At 42.6% G+C, this 21,718-nt stretch overlaps 1 protein-coding gene across 1 annotated transcript; it reads right to left on the bottom strand.

Moving 5' to 3' along the window:
• Nucleotides 1-432: 432 nt before the first annotated feature.
• Nucleotides 433-20,038, bottom strand: wnt6b (wingless-type MMTV integration site family, member 6b). The gene is made up of 4 exons (XM_056436408.1): nucleotides 19,713-20,038; nucleotides 10,175-10,395; nucleotides 2,565-2,869; nucleotides 433-1,235 (listed from the first exon to the last, which is right to left on the bottom strand). The coding sequence occupies exons 1-4, from the start codon at nucleotides 19,790-19,792 to the stop codon at nucleotides 774-776; spliced, it is 1,068 nt and encodes a 355-aa protein (XP_056292383.1). The 5' UTR covers nucleotides 19,793-20,038; the 3' UTR covers nucleotides 433-773.
• Between the last annotated feature and the right edge of the window lie 1,680 nt (nucleotides 20,039-21,718).

The following is a 21,718-nucleotide window of genomic DNA, read 5'->3' as shown; positions in this document are numbered from 1 at the left end:
CCACAAGACAAGAATACAACTCTAAAGAATGGATTACTCCAATGAAGGCTGCAATCGTTTGTGTGCGTTCTACCTACAGTGGTAACCTAATGCAATTATGTTGAAGGCCAAGGTGACATTTTTAAAACCAGTCATTCGGAGGCTGCACTTTCAACTTGCTCACCTGATAAAAGCTGCCAGTGACATGCAAAAATCAAGGACCCATTGGTGCAAAAATGACGAGGGCTACATTTTCGGCTGTTATTTCAAACTGTATATGTACAATGTGAGAATGGGAAGCTGGAGCTACAGAAATTAATCAGTTATGGACAGTTATGGAAATTCTATAACCAGATCAGGTGCACACGGTGAAGTTTGAAACTCTTTGGTTTTTACTGGCAGCTAATATCAAGCTGTGTAGTGGTGGAACCTCCTCTTTCATTTCATAAAAAATACATATTTTGACATTCTTTGGTCCTTTTTCATAAACAAGAAAAATAATAATAGGTAGCTCAAACACAAATATATTCTCTATTTGACTTCCTTTAGTCCCCCTGCCTTTGTTTCCATGTCAACACACCTTTTGTCAGAACCTCTTATCCCAGTCAAAAAGCCAGAACTATGATAAAATACTATTAAAACATGTTCAGGGCAATATCTGAATGTGACTGGTGCAAAAACAGAAACAAAAGGATCACAGTGAAAATCAAAATCCTTTCTTTCTTTCGCATCAGCCAAACTAAAGCAAAACAACTCCAAACATGACAGAAGTAAACAAGCTCAACCTCAGTTCCTCAGTGACAGAGATTAAGCTCTTTTCGGACCAAGCACTTCTTGCACTGGACCACACAACACCAGTGGAAACGACACAGGCAGTTCTCCTCCAGCACCACGGTTTCCTCCCGGTAGCCGCGCTCACAGCACAGGAGGTCGCAGCCGCTGATGTCCATGGCTGTGCTGTTGCACATGCGCCCCCGTGTCCCAAGTGAGCCAGTTTTCCGATTTGCAAGACAGAAATCGGGCGACTCGTCGGAGTAGATCAGATCCTGCCTGTCTGGCGGCTTAATGTTCTGGCCGACAGGGATCAGGGTCTTGCCGTCATTGCCGCCCATCACCTTGGAAGCGCCATTGAAGCGCTCCAGCAGGCGGTCGCCCACCTCGCGGAAATGAGGCATCTTTTTCCAGCACGTGCGCAAGGTGCACGACCCCGACAGACCGTGGCACTTGCACTCTGTCCGCATGTAGAGCTTCACCGCCTGGGAAGGTCAGAGCGTGGAGGGGTGGGTGGGTATAAGGATATGGGTGGCAGGGGAAAGCAGAGAGGTGAAGGAGATAAATGAAGAGAGAGGACAAAGGAAACGTTTAAACTTGTACCCTGAAATGAAGCAGGACTGCCTTTTTGACAAACAAAAGTTCTCTAAAAGAAGTCATTTATTATTGTGTTTTCATATTATATCACAGACAAAGCCACTGAATCACACATACGCAAATACACACACTGATAGATACTGAAGATAAAAGCAGACGCTATTCAGAAGGAATTTAACTCCCCAACCCCCCTCTGCCTCCATGTTGCCTCTGGCCTTCCTACATCTAACAAGCCTTGACAACAGATCATTCACTTATACTGCACATAATTAACCCATCACAGACACACACACACACACACACCTGCCCGTTCAGACACAGACACACACACACACACACCTTCCCGTTCAGACACAGACACACACACACACACACACCGACTTGCAAAATGCGTACAGGAGTATGCACGTGTGCTTGCACATAAGCAGACATTTCTATGCATCCCAACATGCTTATTTCTCAGCCTCTGGGCATTTTTGTGCAGGTCTCTGCTTTTGTTCAAATGGTTTGTTCGCTAATGCTATAATTGGATTAAGTCCCAAAAATCCTCCCCTCTGCTCTCTACCTTCTTTTGACCCCAACAAAGTGAACTTTGTGACTCTGTGTTTCGCTTGTGTATGTGTCAACATTTCTGCAAGAGGGTGGAACAAACTGAGACGCAACTCTGACAGCTAAAAGATTTACAAAGCTATATTTTAAATGGACGTAATTAACTCCTCTCCAAAGTTTGTCTCCGCTCTTTCGGTGGCACGTTGAGTTGTCAAGGCCACATACTTCCCTAGGCGTTCATGCGGGCAACAAAGAGGAACTTTAAACTTCTACAAGGGCTGTGGAAACACTAGAAGCTACCTGCCTCGGAGGCTTGAAAACAAAATGTGTGGCACGCTCTTGTTTTTGTGTTTCAGAAACCTGATTCTTGTTAGACTATCAGCTTACGCCACTACACATATATAGCTGGGGGCGATGTCTTTCTCTTCAGCGTGTTCGTGGAATGATGGAACATTCCACAGGATAAGCTACACCTTTGCTGCTAAACTCTGAAGAGAGTTAAGTGTAATGTCAAACGTTGATGTTTAGCACAGTACAGTAACGGTTAAAACACTGTATTTATTCACACATTACAGTTGTGCTTCATCTGTTTCTTACTCGACCCATTCAGGATGTGATCAGAACTGGCACAGACACACTGAGGTTCTGATTCTGAAACCATTTCTTACCAGCCGCCCGGCCTCGTTGTTGTGCAGGTCAATGAGCGTCCTGATGTCGCTCTTGCCCCTCCTTCTCTTGGCGTCCATAAACTGCTTTGACTTTTCATAACCAAACTCCACATCATCTCCGCAGCCCCCCCACTCCCACTTGACTTCGTCTCCGGCGGGGGAGGATGAGGACGGCCTCGGAGGTGCTCTGTTCCTGGTCGCCTCACAGCCACACAGCAGGAGGTCTCCCATGCTGCAGGCCTGGGTCACGGCGTGGGTCACGCCGGCCGCCGTGATGGCATAAACGAACGCCGTCTCCCTGATGTCTACGATACGAGGGATGAGGAAATAGAGGGGTTTTAGTTTATTGATTGGTTCCAAGTTTGATTTGAGTCCCACGAAATGCAGGATGGACTGATATCTGATGTTATTGAGAAAGTCGTCACCAAAGCTTAAATGAATAATTCATCATTCAAATGTGAACAGGCACACCATCAAAAGTCAAAACAATGGATTACACTTGCTGGCTAAGCTAACCAGCCAAGGTAAAGCCAATATGCGTATTCCCAAAATGTTAGAAACAAATATTAAACAGGAGGTTGAAGATAGGGTCATCATTTGGAAAATAGAATGAGCAATCCAAATACGCTAAAGCATGTTCATTATGACACAGTGACATCCTCGTGAGGAATATCTTTACACATGACACAACGCCACACTCAGACATCTGTTGATCATACTCATACTCAATCAATCAAAGGATCACAACTGGGGGAAAAGAGAGCACTACAAATGGCAGAAGCTAATTTCCATCCTTCCATCCAGTCATCCATCCATGCATCCGTCCTTCCATCAAGTCTGTTCATATATTGCAGCCACATGGAACAGGATTAAAGCAACTTCCTCTCAATCCTCGTCCATTACTAGGATCTCAAGCGGCATTGGATTTGTGGTGCTGAGAGGATGTCTATTTGTCCCTCTGTCATTCACACACCACAGCTGCAGGTTTATTTCGGGGGCAGAGCTCAACACTCCGGTTGAAGGCATGTTCAACCACAACTGCAAATTGATCGTCTTTCCTCGCCGGTGGCTTCAGCATCATTCTCACCCTCGGCCCAACAAGTCTTCATCCACAGTTATTGTAGCTATGAAAGAATCTCAGAGACCTACTTGGCTGACTATCTTTAGCCAATATTTAGCATTCTTTGTTCTCTTTGTTGTTATGAAAAAACAAACCTTATTGGACCAGAACCATTCTAATATCTTAAAACTTCCAGCTCTTTTAAATAAATGTTAACGTCTGTGTTTAGTTACTAGGATTAAATCAAGCAATAGGTAATGAAATACTAGAAATACATAAAGCAGTTTATTTATCATTATGAGTAAATCCCATGAAAAAACATAAACATACCCATCAATTGCAAGCGCTTGGTCAGCGGCTGGAAGCGTCAATGTGTTAGGTACGACGTGTCAGTTTCCACTTCTTAAATGCATCGTGTCCTTTCAAAACAAACTGAATTTGGGCTATACACAAAATATTTAATTGAAAGGAAGATTCGGCTTAGACAACAAAACCACTGAGATTTTAGAAAAGAGAGGGTTTCATGTCAACTTGACGACTCACTTGACTACCGACTGACTCAAGTTGTATCTATCAAATGCACTATTTCCAACACTTTGAGTAATGTTTGATAGAAGCTACATCTGTTTCAGGAAATCACATTTCCTTTTTAAAAAACTGAGATATACATTGTTCTCTTTGATTTAGAACCCAATGGGTTTGGAGAGACAGATTAGTGCTTTGCTGAATTTCATAGTGTCTTCATTTTCACATAATTTGTTGACAATAAGTCTGTCTAAACATTGCCGAGAAACAAGCAAGCAGTGGGAATTGTTTAGGACATTGATGATTTCAATGGCAGAACTCTGCCTAGATTTATGATAAACTAGGGACTGAATGTGTGTGTGTGTGTTACAGGGAATGAGAGGGAGAATAGTCACTTAGCGAGTCCTTGTATGTGTATTCGGAGACTAAGGGAAGGACTTTTCAGAGCTGGAAGGCGGTGAGCGTGCAGTCACCACCGGCAACACTGCCAACTCCATATCGCATGATTCCGTGAATGGGATTCATTAGGAACGGTAACACACACACATAGGGAATGGGTGGCGTGCGACGAGACATGCACACCCCAGTACGCCGTGATATCAATACCAGCTGTGCACCCCGACACCCAGACATGTCTCCAATGCAGGCAAATATGTGTATGTTTGTCTGCATGTGTGTCCATGTGACAATAATATTGTTTTATTTAGTCAATTTAAATCACTGTTTCTTATTTTGATGTTTGTTAATTGACCGAGTCTTGTAGATTTTCAATTTGGTTTGCTGCATTAGATTGCAGACTAAATAAATTACTTAATTTTATTTGTGTGTGACTTTACATGTTCGTGGTGGCGCATGTACAGCCACACAGCTTCTGCAACCGTGTGTGTGTGTGTGTGTGTGTGTGTGTGTCTGTGGAGGGGGGGTTGTGTGTGTGTGTGTGCAGCTCAGTTAAGACCACACCTTGCTGCTCCTGCCGTTCAGCAGAATAGGGCTGAGATGTTCAGCAGCAGCAACATACTCAAATAAAGATGTGTCATTCTCCAGAACCTCCCTGGATTTATAAAGACACACATGTGTGAATCATCAGCACACAACTCAATATTAGTTCAATATGGTGAGAGCTACACGAGCTGTGTCCAAACAAGCTGAGAACATGTCCAGATGTTGCCAGATGCACGAGTGAAACACTGCATGTACAGTAGTACGAGAAGAAATAAAGGAAAATATAAGTCAAGAAAATAAGTACTTACACAATGATCCCTGAAATTGTTATTTTGGTTTCTTAAAAATATATCAGTAACCAGTAGCAACATTTCATCAAACAAAAAGACAGAGCGAAACAGAGAAAGTTATTAAATTAATAAAAAAATACAATGGAGGGTTGAAAGAGAGATAACATATATAAATACATAAAAGAAACTATCAGAAATTTGATTATTTGAAGCATCCCTTGTTTCATATTTTCCTCCGGTACATTAATTCCAAACAAATTCTCTGCCACGCCAGATTTCCGGGCCTGTCTACGTCTGTTTCAAATTCAAGAAGGCCCTTCTTCAGGAATTAACACGTTTAATACTTTGACTTTTAGGATATGCAATGTAAAAACTGAAAGCAGTTCAGTACAAAATCACCTTACAGTCCAGAGGCATACTTGAATACAAATCTTGTAATACTGTACAGGTATATAGGTTTTTTAGAGAATTGTCTCTTTTTTACGCTCAAGTGACCAAGAAGACAATTAAGGCTCAGGTCATCATACCCTATATCACATAGAGCATTAATGTACAGAATATGTGTCATGTTAGAGGAGATGCATGAAGAGTTTTTCTATTTTAACCCTGTTGAAAACCTTAACTCTTAACTATTTGTTGAACACATTTCTGGTTCGAGTTACTGCTCACAAGTGGGACAATTACAAACTGGGCCACAAAATAAATGATGCGCAGGTGTAGTAACCAACACACTGCAGCACCCTTTGTCATTGATGGCAAAATGCTTAGCCGGAAAATAAAACAGCCTGACATTAAGCACTTTATTCATTTATACAGACGCTCTCTGCCTGGTTTTTGTTTAAAAACCCTGACCAGTTGTTCAACTATAGGATCACTGCATCATATTGTCTGCCAAGTAAAATACAGTAAGGCGGATCTACTCACTTACTTTGAATACCAGCTGAATATGAGAATACACAAAGTGTGCAAAGGTCTAAACTTGTGTATACCTGTCTCTATACCTGCGTGTCTACCGGTGAAAATCATCCATGAGCAAATGTTTGACCCAATTGATGACGCATATTCTACAGCTGTACTATACTGCAAACACACTATCTCTACACAATCTATGAGGACTTTTAAAGTCACAGCCCCATCCCTGATGTGATGACACTCATCCCTGTGCAGTATGCTGTCTGGCTCACGCTGCCAGTAATGAGCATTCCTATATGTTCCTGGATGTTATTCGAACACGGCGGACATCAAGGAAAAGAGGATGATAACTACCAATCAATGACGAGAAGCCAGAATTTTAACCTGAATATATGGAAAAGTTTCATATCCAGATGATAATAAGTTGCATTACCCATTCAAAATAAGTTGCCATGATTGTGTTGACATGTTCATTCATTCGCACTTATTACAGGTGTGAGATCGCAGGCTTTCAGCAATGTTGTGAAATCAACTAAAGCCCCTATTATATGAACACACACATACACGCATTCAGACACACACATTTCCAGTCCTCTTTCTAAAAAAAAGTAGCCTCATGACCCATGCCACATGCATGTCTGTGTGTGTGTGTTTCTATACCACACAGTCAGAGCTGGAGATGTGACGTATGCAACATCCTGTTCATCATCTGAAAACATTAGAATAAATAGAAATACACATGCATGCATGCTGGCTGTACAGTTGCTAATGAACACACCACACAACATTAGTGCTGTAAGCTCTGAATAGTCAGTGAAGATAGCCCGAAGATATTATTTTTTCCAGAATAGGAAGCAGAAAAGGATGTTTCAGCCAGTTTGGCGATGCTCCCAAACGCCCTGTGGCTTTGTTTTCACTGTACAGTTATAGCCTCAACATAGCACAAAATGGAATATTCTTTGTCCTGAAATCACATTCAAAGTTCTACAAATGTAAACAGGGCCGCAAACATATTTAGACCAATATTTAGACTGTATGTTAATCAAAATAGCTCTACGGTTCCTTTGCTACAGTCTTTCCTAAAACACTTTTTCAAACATGCGTGTGCACACATGAAACACACATTAGGGACTGAAGCATCGATGTTAGACTAGTTTAGGTGGGCGGCATTTTCATTATAGATTTATGCTTCAATAATAAAACAAATAAAAAACTTCTCAGTGTCATATATAATGTGTTTGCCTAAGATCTGATTTTCTGTAATAATAAAAAATCCAATAGATTGCTAACTTCCAGGTCGGTTTACATACATTCACTAATACTACTGTTCTACCGCCACATAAGTATGCAATCTACGAGCCTGAGGTCTGAGAGGAAGAGAGGAAGATCTCCACCTTTAAAGCCACGGCGTGAAGTTAAAAATTAAATATAAAGAACACAGTATGCTCATGCCCAACACATAAGGACAGAGGGATGAAAGCTACGCAGACTGCACCAGGCAGTTATGAGTGTTTAATTTCTCAACATCATGTCATTAAAATGCTTTGAAAGAGTATATTATCACTTACAAGCTAAATAGAGGTCCATGAGGTTATGTAAACCACTTAGAAAGAGTGAACATTAAATACAGAGGCATTTTTATTTTGACATTTACTGCTGCTAGTTCATGATAAACAGCCATTAAGAGCAGATCCAGGTAATTAAGGACAAAGGCTTCAAAACAGAGGAGCACTCTGGCCTCCCTTATAGACAGGCAGGAATTTATGATAAATTGCCAGTCTATCTTCTACTGGTAGATTCTTGTCCCCTTTTTTTTTTCTCCCTCCTTATCTTTGTGTCTGCATTTCAGTGTTTCTTCTTTTCCTGCCAGGGACACTGGCAACACCAAAAGTGCCAAATGAGATTACATTTTTCAATTCAATTCAGTTTATTTTGTATAGCCCAGTCTCAGAAATTACACATTTGCCTCAGAGTGCTTTATAATCTGTACATATAGACATCCCTGTCCCAGAAGCTCACATCGGATCAGGAAAAACTCCCAAACAATCCTTTCACGGGGAAAAAAGGGAAGAAACCTTCAGGAGAGCAACAGGAGATAAGAAAACGATGTTCTAAGATTCACGAGTTACTGATAAATAATGTCAACTTTTCAGATGGTGTGAGGCCAAATTGCTGTTCCTAAAAAGAGACATGTCATGATTGAAGATAAATGGGCCGGGATATTATTTTTTTTGTGAAAATGTAACTCCTGTGGTTTAGAGAGAAATATACTGTATTCTGAATGTCTTCATGTGTATTAGCTTAGTATGTGATAAACACTTATAAATTACAATCACACAGGACTTGAAAATTAAAATGTCAGTATCCTGCCATTGTTTTCTGAGCATAAAAGCTATAGTATATTAATATCAGATTCCTGACTGCATTATAAAACACATTTAAAATCTGCAGTGTTTGGAACGGGACAAACGCACTTTTTATGACACTTTTTATGACACTTTTTCTTTACAAATGTTATCATACTACTACGAGACTGCAGCATTGACAAGTTATGGCTCAGAGGTTCTCTGTTTTTTATAGCAGGGACAAAGAAAAAGTTTTTTTACATTTAAGTGCTATATTTCTAAATTGTGTAAAATTATATTGGCACCTACACCTAAATGTTAAATGGTCATTTAAATTGGAAATAACAATTTAGTATTGGCTGGTATATCACAGCATGGAAAATGAATATGATTAACATGTCACGTGCCACTTCCTTGAGACAATAAAGGCAGACAAGCACAAAACTTGACCAAAATGAGACCCTAAATGGATTTAATAACATGCTTGGCACATTTTTGTTTGCACATTAACATATGTTATTCCCTGTTTGTTGACTAAACACAGAAATAATGGCTCTCTGTGGTACCAGTCAAAGAGGAGACAGGCAGCTCTCTATGCATCGAATCATACAAGAGAAAAAGCAACACAGTAATTGGGGAGGCCTAGCGCTGACCCAACATCAGTTATATTACAGACTTCAAAGAGCTGCAGGAAGATGTTAAGAGATCTTAAGAGAGATGTTCAGAGCAAAAGGGTCATTTTAGCTGATTAATTCAAGCGTGCCCAATCTGATGGAGAGGAGAGTCAGTCAAGTGTGAATTTGTCTGGTCTGAAATACAACAGCTGCCCTTGTCTATTGAAGTGCCGTCAGACAGGGATCTGTCCTCAAGTTGATGTAGGACCGTCAGCTGCGGTCGTGAGGTCACGGGTTCAGATCCTACGGTACTCACGGTTGAAAAATGGGACAAAAATGTGGATTTGTTCTTTTAAAACCTTGAGAACGGCTTTTAGAAAGCCGGATGGAGAGAGCCACAGAGACGACAATACCACTGTCATAGGTGTCTATTTAATGCAAAGCTTAGCTTCACAAAATAACTGAAAACAGGGGAAAACAGCAAACATCGCTTTGTCCAAAAGTAACAAAATCTTTCTACAACCGCCCCTAAAGCTTATAATATATTGTTTGTATTGCTGTAACCCCAGTCCATGTGCTGTTTTTACACTTACACATTAGTAATGATTTAACAAACAAGAAATAACATGTTAGTGGGCTTTAGAGTGCTTTATAGGCTACATTTAGGATCCTTCGGATGTAGGAAGGCTAGCTGCGTCCCCCTCTTTCCAGCCCAACTGAAGTAAGCTTCATATTGAACAGACTGATAAAAGAGTGGTATTGATCTTCACATCTAACGCTCAGCAAGTGTATTTCCCAAAATGACTATTGCTTTACGTATGTATAAATGGCACTCCATATTAGATAATACGTGGTAAAGACAGGGACCCATGAGACATGAAGGTTGCTGCCAACAAGCAAAACACAGTCCTTCCTCACTCACCTTGCTGCAGTATTTTGCCAAAATACTTATTGTGGCTAGTGCAGTTCCACCGGCGATACCTGAACTGGTACTGGCACTCCCTGACGCCCAGCCTGGCTCCTTTGGCCACCTCACTGACGATCTCTGGCTGAGTCTGGCACAGATCGGCCTGCTTCCCAGCCAGACGCTTCGCCTTCCTGCAAATGCTGTTGGGGTCCATTACCAGCGGACTGCCCACCGCCCTGGAAAAGTGGAAAAATGTCAGAGAAAAAAAGAATCTGTCGGGATAACAATAGCAAGTTCCCGCTTTAGTCTTTTGGTGAGCAGCACCTGTTAACTTAATCGCACAGTAAACAGGAAGCGCCGGCTTGGCCGGTGCCATTTTTGGCCGCTTGTTTGCTAGTGGCCTTTTTTTTTTTTCTTTTTTTTTTTTTTTTTTCTTTTTTTTTCTTTTTTTTCTTTTTCTTACGTTTTGTCTTAGTTACGTCGGACACTTTTCCATAACTACTTTTGGCCGCTGCTGGAGAAAGACCTGGTGATCCCGCTGAGCTACGGAGAAGGGCTCGCGGCTGCAGATCTGGAGAGTCTGTGTTTCACCGACGTGGCTACACGCGGACTATCCGATCACAGCGCGCGTTTGCCCCCGGCTTCAGGACTCGCTGGACAGAGACGCTACACAAGAGCGTAAGAAGAGGGGGGCGGATCGCTGTTATTTTTGGTTGTCGTGCGTGCCATCAGCTGACGCTGAGGAAGCTGTGGACACTAAAACTGGACTGCTGTGTGCTACTACTAGGATGCATACAGCGCCACTGCCCCTTCCCCTCGGCTCCCTCCGAGCCAATGGGGCTGGCCCTCTACCCCCTCCTCTCTCTCTGTGACGACTGACCAGGGGAGGTGGTGGGCCACCTCTCCGCCGCAGGTGAAATCATCGTTGGACCCTCTGCTTGTGTCTCTTTGAGAGTCACTCTTTGATTTCTCCAGTGCATTCCACCAGCTGCTGCTGCTGAGTGAGAAGCTGCAGTGTGGTGGACGCCTGCCCCCCCATCTCTCACTCACCTGATCACCTCACAGGCAGACCACATGGGGTCTGTGTGGAATGGGCGTCTGTCTGGGTGGAACGTGATGTGGAGTGAGCCAGGAACTGTCTGTCTCTTCTCCTTTCCTCCTGTACACACCACCACCAGTGACTTCCACACGAACACGGCCATCTCTGCAGAAGTATATGATGATTCTGCAGGGTGGGTGGGGGAGGAGGGGAGGGTGGAGGAGGGGGAGGGCAGGGTGGTGTGAGTGACTTGCGATGAGATGAGAACCTGCGGCTGCTGAACGAGCCAAGACCAGAGAGGTGGTGGACTCAGGAGGAAGGCGCGAGCCCTACACCCTGAGAGTGTCCTGGGAGGACGTGACCTTTCTCAGACTCCTCCTCGCGCGCTGCCACAAGGAGAGACAGGAGAGAATTCCTGCCGACGGGCTATGAGCTCTACAACAGTATCAATGTGGCTGAACTCATCAGCAGCCGCAGACCAAATGCAAGCTTGTTTCTTTCTGTGGCTGCAAAGCCGGCCAAGTCTGCCCACCACTTCTTTGCTGCATCGACAGTGTGCTTCTTGAATAGGCACATGGGAGACAACAGAGCACTCAGTATCCCAGAGGCATCTCAAAGCTGACATCAGAATCATAAGTCTGCATTTTGCTACGGGACTGCACTTGAGAACTGTGTGGTCCCCACGAAGCTGGAAGGGAAACAGCTGGACTTCTCTTAACTGACAGGCCGCTTAGAGTTGATCATAATGCTAAGTTGATTTTGGGGAATCAGAAGGCAGACTTTCTAGATTTCCTGATGATACGGCCTCTCGGGAGATTTTGTATCAGTTAACATGTAGCGCTTGAACCAGTACTGCTCAAAACAATTCCCAGATTAAACCCATCTAAATGAGAAACACACATATTATAGTACTTCAGAGAACAAAAACTAAATGTTTAAAAGTGTGAAGAAAAAAAAATCCATCACACCTCATGGAGTGCAAATATTTAAAACGTTAAGATATATATACATAAATCTTGTATTTTGATGAATACGGGAACTGCAGCTCCTCAATAGCTTTGACAGATGAGTGTATATAATAAAGACATAGTTTATTCTAACTCCAACTGGGAAAGAGGGGCTTGGTTCACATATTGAGAAACGCTGCCAGCATCTGTGGCCACTTCTGTGGCGTTGTGAGATGACTTTATTTCCATTCTTCTTTTCTTCACCTTGCCCTAACTGTCCCCCCCCCCCCTTCTATGCTGTTAACTTTATCTACATTAAATTCCTTTTCTTCACAACCCCCTTTAATTTACTACATCTCTCTCTTGACTTTAAGCCACTGAGTGTCAGCAGATGTGATCCATAACTTCAAGTTTTACCATGAAATGGGAGTCGAAAGGGTACGCATGACAGAGAGAACGCAAATGAGCGAGCACGCGCAAAAGACTACCTCATAGGTTTTCATTCAGCCTTGTCCCTGTTAATCGCACCGCCTGATATCATTCATCTGCTTCAAGAGTTTGTTATAAGAAGCAGAACAAAAACTCTCCAATCTCCTCTCCTGGCGCACGCACTCACACCCACACACACACACACGCACACGCAGACACACACACATGCATTTTCATCCTGGCACACTCAGTCGATGTGTTTTTAAAGGTTTTGAAAACCAATCTATTTTTTCATTTGATAAAGATATTTATATGACAGGCTAACATGTCAAAACATGATTGAATGAGAAAACCCATTCACAGGGAATCTTGTGCCAGCCTATTAGTGTAGACAATAACATCATGGAAAGAAAGAGCCAGAGGAAAATTACCCAAATACTGTTATCCAACAGGACTTAACACATCATAGCGGCAGGCAGCATGCAATTGCAATTATGATTTCCATTCTAATAATTAAATTTGTTTTAAGATTAGGGGGAGACAATCCGAAGGTACAATCCATAATATCTGGTGAATAATGTGGACGTTTTATTACGAATGTGTATTGGCACATAAGCATGCATGCATGCAGAGTCTTCACAGATACACAAACAAGTATCTGAATACACACTGCAGGGACCCCCACCTTCCTTCTTTGATTATTGAGAGTGTAATGACAATATCACTATGGATACAATGCTGTAATTTCAATACAGGTGTTATTGTGTGTGTTCTGCTCAAGTGTGTGCATGTGGAAGTCCCACAGATAATGAAATCATACAGACAGTCTGTGTTTGTTAATTAGCAGATACAGAAACAGATACTTAGCAACACACTCCCTCTCAACAACCACTCATTATACCGACTGCTTTCAAGCTGTGCATAGGTGTGTGTGTGTGTGTGTGTGTGTGTGTGTGTGTGTCTGCGTGTGTGTTTGTGTGTCTTCTCTGTACTCACGTATCACAACAATAAAGCACAATACATTTAAATGCTGCCTTCTGCCACATCATGCAACGGAATTCATCTCAACAGTATCTTCCTAAAACTAAGCGGCTTCTGCAACAGGAAACAGTGAAGGGCAGTAGTCAGAGCGGCGACATTAAAACTGTCCTTTGTTTAAGTCCAATGACAGCATTTTGTGAGTTTTTATAATTAAAACAGATTGATTATTGATTAGGTAGGAAGCAAGTAGGTACTTTGAAACTAAATGTTGAAACCCTTTTGAAACAGTTGGGTCAAAATATCCCTTCATTTTGGTGATAAGCTATTTTGATAATCCCCATTGGACTCTCTTCATTCTAAGTTTAGAATGATGGGAGGAGAAACGGAAATGAAGTTTGAATCGGAAAGTGAAGTGAACTGAGGTGGAAAAGCGCAGTGCTGGCGATATACCCAAAAATGGGGTGCAATGATTGGATGACAGGATGACAGTGAGCAGCCATCATTCTTGCCCTTGTTCGGAGATCGGTAGATACATAATGATATATAAGTGTGCATCCCTGCGATTGTTAAATAGAATATGGGAATACTTTGTAGACTTCAGAAAGGGCATGTGACAGGTGCAAAGTAATTGTTTTTAATAAATTGAATAGAGCTGGCTTAAGGAGGCGTATGTGTCTGCATACTGAACAACACTAAATAAATCAGACATCAATCTATTCTTCACTTAACTTTTTACCTTCGAATTGAAAATGCGGAAGGTTATGTTTTGATCGCCGTGTATTTATTTATTTATTTGTATGCGTGTTATTCGCATAACAAAAAAAGTTTTAAACCGAATCGCATGAAATTCGGTGGGATGATTGGTTATTATCCGGGGACCATTTGATTAGATTTTGGGATCGATCGGGTCAAAGGTCAAGGTCATGAAAAGGTCAACATCTTCTTGAATCGCATGAAATTTGGTGGGATGATTGGTTATTATCCGGGGACCATTTGATTAGATTTTGGGATCGATCGGGTCAAAGGTCAAGGTCATGGATAGGTCAAAATCTTCTTTTTACCATAACACGGTCAATTTGTATCCAATTGGCATGCAACTAATGCCAAAATGTTCATAATTCAATGCCCAATCTTGTGATATGCGAAGGTATGCGCTCTACCGAGTGCCCATTCTAGTTTATTTTAGTTTCCATGGAGCAGCAAGTGGACAACCATTAAAATCCAACAAGAAAGATTGTGTTTGTCTACGGCTCCATGGCCTTCTGCAGCCTCAATGGAGATAACAAACGCTATCTACTTCTCAAATGAAGATGGAATTCACCCTGTTAACGTGCAAATACTCAAAATGGGATGCTTCAAGAGGATGCACACATTCACTACTGTGCAGGGATGCACACTCAGAGATGAAAGCACACTAGCAGAAGAAACTACAAGGTGAGACAGCAATCAGATCCCCTTCATTCAAAGTGCCACTGTCATTTATGAAACATCTCTAGAAAAGATAAGCGTGAAACACCATACAGGACGTGCAGTCGTTGATATTATCAGGGGCTTTAGGGAAACACTGTCTCGCATGAATAGTTCTTCATAATGATAAAGTCCCAAGACAAGGACATCGGGTGGTCATACAACAAAAGATAAAACAAGACGAAGCGACAAAAATACTCATATCAAACATTGAGGGATAGCAGGTCCATCCATTCTGCTAACACCTTTGACAAGTTAACAAGTAATCCAATCAAACCTTAACGTTGTGCTTGCTTGTATTGCTTGACAAATCTAAATAAGATATGAGTGGTAGGTTTTTACTTTTGTTTGTTTTTCATATTGTGTCAGAAAATTGGGAACAAAACTTCCCTGAGTTTTTTTTCATAGAAATAGATGCCGTATTCAGTATGTTCTGAGCCCAGAGATTAAAACATTGTTGCTCAAAGCCACCTCAGGTTTCATGAAGGATCTCACGGCACGATAGATAAAGTGCTGTACTGTATGGGGCCCTTTTTTTTTCTCACTCCGCCCATCAATGAGTGAATTTCATCCCTCCTTAATCCCTCAAGTATGCTGGAGATGAAGACAGTCACGACAAGCGCTAGTCTGAGACGCCAGTGTGAGAGAGAATAGGAACTGGAGACAGCTAAAGAGGGGGTGTGAAGAGAAGGAAAGAGATGGTGGTGGTTCAGTGGAAGATAAGAATGATCAAGAAACGGCGATGAATATAAAAACACATGTCAAATTTGTCCGGCATCCCAAAAAACATAAGATTGAAAATGGATTTCAACAAATACAGCTCCTTATGAGGACGTTGTGCACCCGTCTGTGTGCGGCCGGCTGTGTGCCCCCAATAATTACTCTCTTGTTATTCTGACCCTGCAGTCTGGGACACGTCAATCATTTTCAGACATGTCTGATCATGTTGTTTTTGCTGATGTGCAACAAGGTCGAGAACAATGAAGTTTGTTTCGATGAAGCATTTCAGCACTCATCATTTTAAATGCCTTCAATTTAAATAGCAGTAATAAAGTGTGACCAAGCAGAAACCAACAACACCGGACCAATTGGACACAAGAAAAACATTCCCAAGTTTGTTCTGTTGCTACAACTTGGTACAGTGACACACCCAACATCAAAGTCAAAGAAACACTAAGAATGTATATATTCAGATGAAAAGTAGGGGTTGGAAAGGTGCATGGACGTTTATGGGGATCAGCAATAACGAATAATGAAATGTGGAAAGCAGAACTGGTTCTGTTTGGTTCAGCTGAACACTGCAGGGGACTCCGCCTGAAGCTTTGCTTCCTGGGAGTAATGCCCACAGAAATGCATGCATGCTGAAAAGCGCAGACAATCACACACACTCTCACACACACACACACACACACATTTACAGTAATACAGCGCTCTCCCTGATGCCAAACCCACATCGTCATTATCTTTATCTGTACCCATCTCACTGGTCCTGATTAGACATCTAGCTTTTAAGAGTGGAGTGGACAAGATAAGATCTTCTCCAATGAAACTCTCCTCTGGTGATCATGGCGGTTTTGACGATGGAGCCTGTATTTGTGTGCGTGTGCATATATTCCCCCATAACTGACTAAATGAGTGCATTTCAACATCTCTGTGTGCATGTTAAACAGATTAACCATGATACACTGGCTGGTGATGTATTTGGACTGACACACACATAAACATACAAAGGAGAAGTCTGAAACACAGGCACACACACATACACACACACACAAATGCAGTGTTTGTCCACCTGTATGCCTGTGGCACGCTGCAGGCAAAAGGGGGGCTGTGACACACAAACACACACACACACACACACACACATAGAGCAATGTTGGCCCTGCTAAGCAGTGCAGTCAAAACCAGTATAAGAGAGCAAAGACATTCCTCACTCCTGAGTCTCTGAGCTGTGCTCTCTGCTCTCTGGCCAAATGATTAGAGCGCTCTAATCAGCAGAGGCTCTGAAAGGACAGCTATCTCCCCGCTTTTCATCTCCCTCACTCTCTGTCCATCACTGCAGCTCGCTCTCTCTCTCTCTCTATCTATCTATCTCTTCCCTCAGCGACGACCTATCTGCATGATAGGTATTTTCCTTCAATAGACAAGTATGGCAAAAGACATGCAGAGAAATTGAAGAGGAGCGAGCATGAGACAGAGAAAGAGAGATGTATGATGCCATGTCCAGCAGCTTTCAACAGAGAGCATCATTGTCCTGGCAGACTGGGGAGCAAGCCACAGGTGTGGCTTCACCCTAGCTGCTCCACAGTCGACCACTGTGTGTGTGTCTGCGTGTGTAAATCTGTGCATGAATGCATTCACATGTGTGTCTGTGTGAGTGTGCAAGTCCGCCAGCGAACAAGTGAGTGAGTGAAAGAAGATGACAACGTGTGTCAGTGGGGATGAAGAGGAAGTAGCAGATTTCTCAGTGTTGATTCCCTGAATCCACTCCAGTTCCAAATGAATCTCCCGAGTCTTGAAGAATGTGCTGCACTAGAACACTGACATGAAGTGATTGAACAAAGTTTAACACAACAGCTACTTAATCTGAGTTGCTCACAAATTCAGGTTAATGAATTATAACGTAAAACGTGTTTAATTTGTTGTTATATTGGTATGTATCATCTCGTGTTTCTTTTGTCTTTCTCTTCTTTAATTAGATTCAGCACAGGTAGATGACAGGACTTGCCAAAGTGTCTCAAAGCAATGCAAATGACCTTTCTTTCCTCAGATTTGTCCGAGCACATTTCAGCAACACTGGCACTAATCGGGATGAAATGCTACTTGTCAATCCAATGCCCTCTATCTACGCTGAGGCGGCATTTCACACAACTGAAATCTGAGGTTTCAGAAAACCACAGAAACCCTATCTCTGAAAAATCCTGTCCTGTCTTTCAGTGTGCGCAGGGGAAAAAGGATACATAAATCCTCCTCGGGCACAGTCAGTGGACATGTTGCAGTAAAGTTAATGACAATTTAACTGAGTTAACCCTCTCTGCATTGTTAAACATCAATATTGACGATCAAATGCTACACAAGATGTCACTAACAAACATCATGTTGATTCATTTTGTCAGACAACTTTGAAATCATAAAATGGTCATTCAGCGTTGCAATGTTGGAGTTCTCGTTTGCCTGATCAACGGGGAGCATTTTTGAGCCAGGACCAAATTGCTGTGTCGAGCTTGAATATAACAGAATAATATGGAAAAGAGAACCAGTTATTATGAAGACTCACTAACGATGGAGAGCATGAGGGGGGACGGCACACCTAAAACCCCACTGCGTTTGTCCTGTTTCTTCACAGATGTTAGCTTTGATGCACTCTTGTGGTCAAATATCAGATTTGAGTAGTGTCCAGACCTCTTAGTGTGGATGTACTGTAGATCTTTATGAAAACATATTGAGAACACAAGTGTGAATGCACGTATTTGAAGCATGTAAACTGCATTTTAACCAGGGTCTTGTGGAACGTGTTATTTATTTTCAATTCATTTGTCCTAACAATGGCCATTCTCTGTATCCTAATAAATCCCCACAGGTTACTTGTGTTTAGCTCACATCTTCAATGACTGCATGTGCCAGTAACACAGAGACATGCAGTGGACTAGCACAGCCGCTGTGACACTACAACCCACTTTGACCTTGGCTGGGCTGTGAATGAACAGTGGGAGGATTCGCAGGGTAAAAAAAAATAATAACAAAGCTTTACATTCAAACACTGCCACTTTGCAGAATTGTGTGCGTGTGTGTATGTGTGTGTAAAAGAAAGAGAGGGAAATACAGACAGAAATATTGGAAGTTGTCTCATGAAACACTCTACAGAAAGACAGAGACCCACATGGATAGAAAACATGTAATCAGCGGCTCTGTCTGTCTGTCTGTCTGTCCGACTGTCACACACCATGGAGAGCTGAGCCTGTATGGATTGTTTTATGATGACATATCCACTGTGCCTAGAGGGCCACCTGACATTCCTGACTCTGAACCCCCACAACAGACACACACAAGCGCACACTACATGCACTACTACTACATACTGTTCCTCCATGTATTACTGCAGGCAATGAGCACCTCTCCCATGCACCACCTTGTTTCTCTGTCTCTTTGTCCCACATTTCTCCCATTGAAACATACTTTGATTTGAGGGTTTCATGATCTCTTGGTTATTAGCACATATACAATTTGTCGTACTTGTTTTATATTAAAGAAAAACAAAAAAGTATTACATGTAAATAACTGAAGTTATTTTTATTTTTTTTTTTAAACACTAAAGTTAGATTTATATTACATGCATTTGTTTTATCCTTACTGATCTGCTTATTTCGACAATTTTTAGGGAATAATATTTCTTGTGTTGGCTCTATTTTATGTGCACCCTGCTATTCCAGCCTTGCATTTGATGATTATATTTGTCTTTGGATCAGACTCTATAAAAAACGCCGACGGCTCCCGGGCTATCCTGAGTATTTAGGTGAAAAGCCGGTAGGCTAATGCTGATGCTGCTGCGGGTAAATATAGTTCAACATATTGATACGCCCCATGTTTGTGCGCGGACATCAAATATAAATAAACCAGAGGAGATCATTTAAAACCCAGGCAGACCCAAGACATATTAACATAAAACACGTGGTAAATTCAGAGCACTTACCACCAGAGCCCGATGATATTGACCGGACAGAGCAAGATGAAGAACAGGGCCAGTTGGATCCGTGATAGACGAACCGTCATGGTGAGCGCAGCAAATCCTCAATGAGTTTCCCCAGCAACGTTTAAACGACCGACGAGCTCAGCCAACAGCGAGTTGGATTATTTCTTAAATACATAGGAGGTACCTGTTTTCTGACGGTAGCGAAAGCTCACTGCAAACTGTCTGCCCACAAGAGCGCAAAAAGTTCCTCATCCAACTCCTCTTCTGTGGGGCGCATCTTAGTGCGCAACAGAGTTGGTCAAGAGGCTACTGGAGAGATGTCCGCGTTCAAAGGTGTGGTTAAACTCTTCATTGTCGTCCTGCTCTATCTGTCGCGGCACATTACACGCTCACAGATTGCTCCGAGGAGGAACGAGAAGTGACTCCAAGCAGAGAAGTCCTCTCTGACTGCGAAACAGCGCGCGCTGGTTGTGAGGACACTGGGAGCCTCGCCACCCTTCGTGCGATATTTAGAACAATTACATTAATTTGAGAAGAAGGATAGATAGCACCGCTGGTTTAAAGATATTTTTTATTTTAAATGTTGGATTTCCAGGTGCTGCTGGATGCTGCTCTTCTCGTCTCTGCGCGCTGAGAACGCACTGATGGACCTGGCCGAGTGGTTAGCGGTGGCGCACCGGCTGCAGGTAGAGGCGTCCGTGTGCCAGCCACAGTCTGTCGATGTGTTTTCTTTGGATGATAAAGGGAGGAAAAATGCGCTCGTCTTCTTCCACCTTGGTGTGACGTCGCTCCGGGCGAAGCGAAATCCTCGCTGTCACTCAGAGAGTGAGAGAGAGAGAGAACGAAACTGCAATTAGTTTCAGGAGGACCCGGCTGAGAGCAGAGAGTGGGTAAACACACACGCACACACAAAGAGAGAGGGATATACCTGTCATACAGTATGTTTACAGTGGAGCCGAAATCAGAGCTCATGGAATGAGGTGATGTCAGCACAGGTGTGTGGTACCTTTCTAACAGTGGTGTGCCGTGGGCCTGGGGCCTGGGCCTTCAGTGAGGTCCTACACAGTCCCACCCGAATTAATCCACCTCTTATTACTATCATTATGATGCCATGGCTCTAGACACTATACAGTTAGACAGAAACGCAGTATAACCAGGCGTTGCGTCACCTTGAAATTGACATTTTTATTCAGAGAATTGCAGGGGAAGAGTACAATACAGTACAGTTCAACTAATAGGCAAGAACATACTCGAGTGCAACAGAGTTATATTAATATTCTTCTTCTATCCATTTCTGGTCCACAAACTTTGAGCTTTAAGTCCAACTTTTTTTTTTACAGTGTGTTCACGAAACACCGCATTGTCGCACCCAAAGCAGTTTCACCGTGATGATGAAGATGAAAGTTCCTGTTTACCCAAACACATGACACAATTAATGAGTCTTTTCAATATTTCCCTCTTGTTCTTCACCTGTTCATTGTGCAGATCGGTTGCCCTGCGCGCTTGTTCGTTGATCTGTAGATCCACTCGGGTGTCCCCAAAGGTTTTCAAAAGCACCGGTGCTTGTAAGTGTGCCGAGCCGTACTTTGGTGTCTGGTTGCTGCCTTGGTTAGACAACTCATGTGTGCAAAGCCAGTGTGGCTCCAAACACCAAATCGATCACTTGCAAATAACAGGCATTCCCAGCAATGCAGAGCTTCTCGGAGCCTGTGAGCCGTTGGTAGCGCTCGTAGTTGGAACTTTGAACATGGCGAACGAACCCCTTCCCCGCCTGTGACGGGCTTTGTAGCGTCGGCGTCGATCTTAAAGTTCGTCTTGAGAATGGCGTTATAATTATATCCTCGACCAAATCGATATCTTCTCCTCCTTCCGCCATTGTGGGTTGAAAAAACAGCTTAGTAGTACACAAATTAATTCGTTTATCAAATTCAGTTTCCTAGTTCTGAGTTTCTGCATATACCTGCCCATAGGCCCCGCCTCTCAATATTGGTAATCCAATCAAAAGA

This window comes from Pseudoliparis swirei, chromosome 2, assembly GCF_029220125.1.
Source record: "Pseudoliparis swirei isolate HS2019 ecotype Mariana Trench chromosome 2, NWPU_hadal_v1, whole genome shotgun sequence".
In the NCBI taxonomy this organism is placed as follows: Eukaryota; Metazoa; Chordata; class Actinopteri; order Perciformes; family Liparidae; genus Pseudoliparis; species Pseudoliparis swirei.
This window is presented reverse-complemented; position numbering and strand designations above follow the sequence as displayed.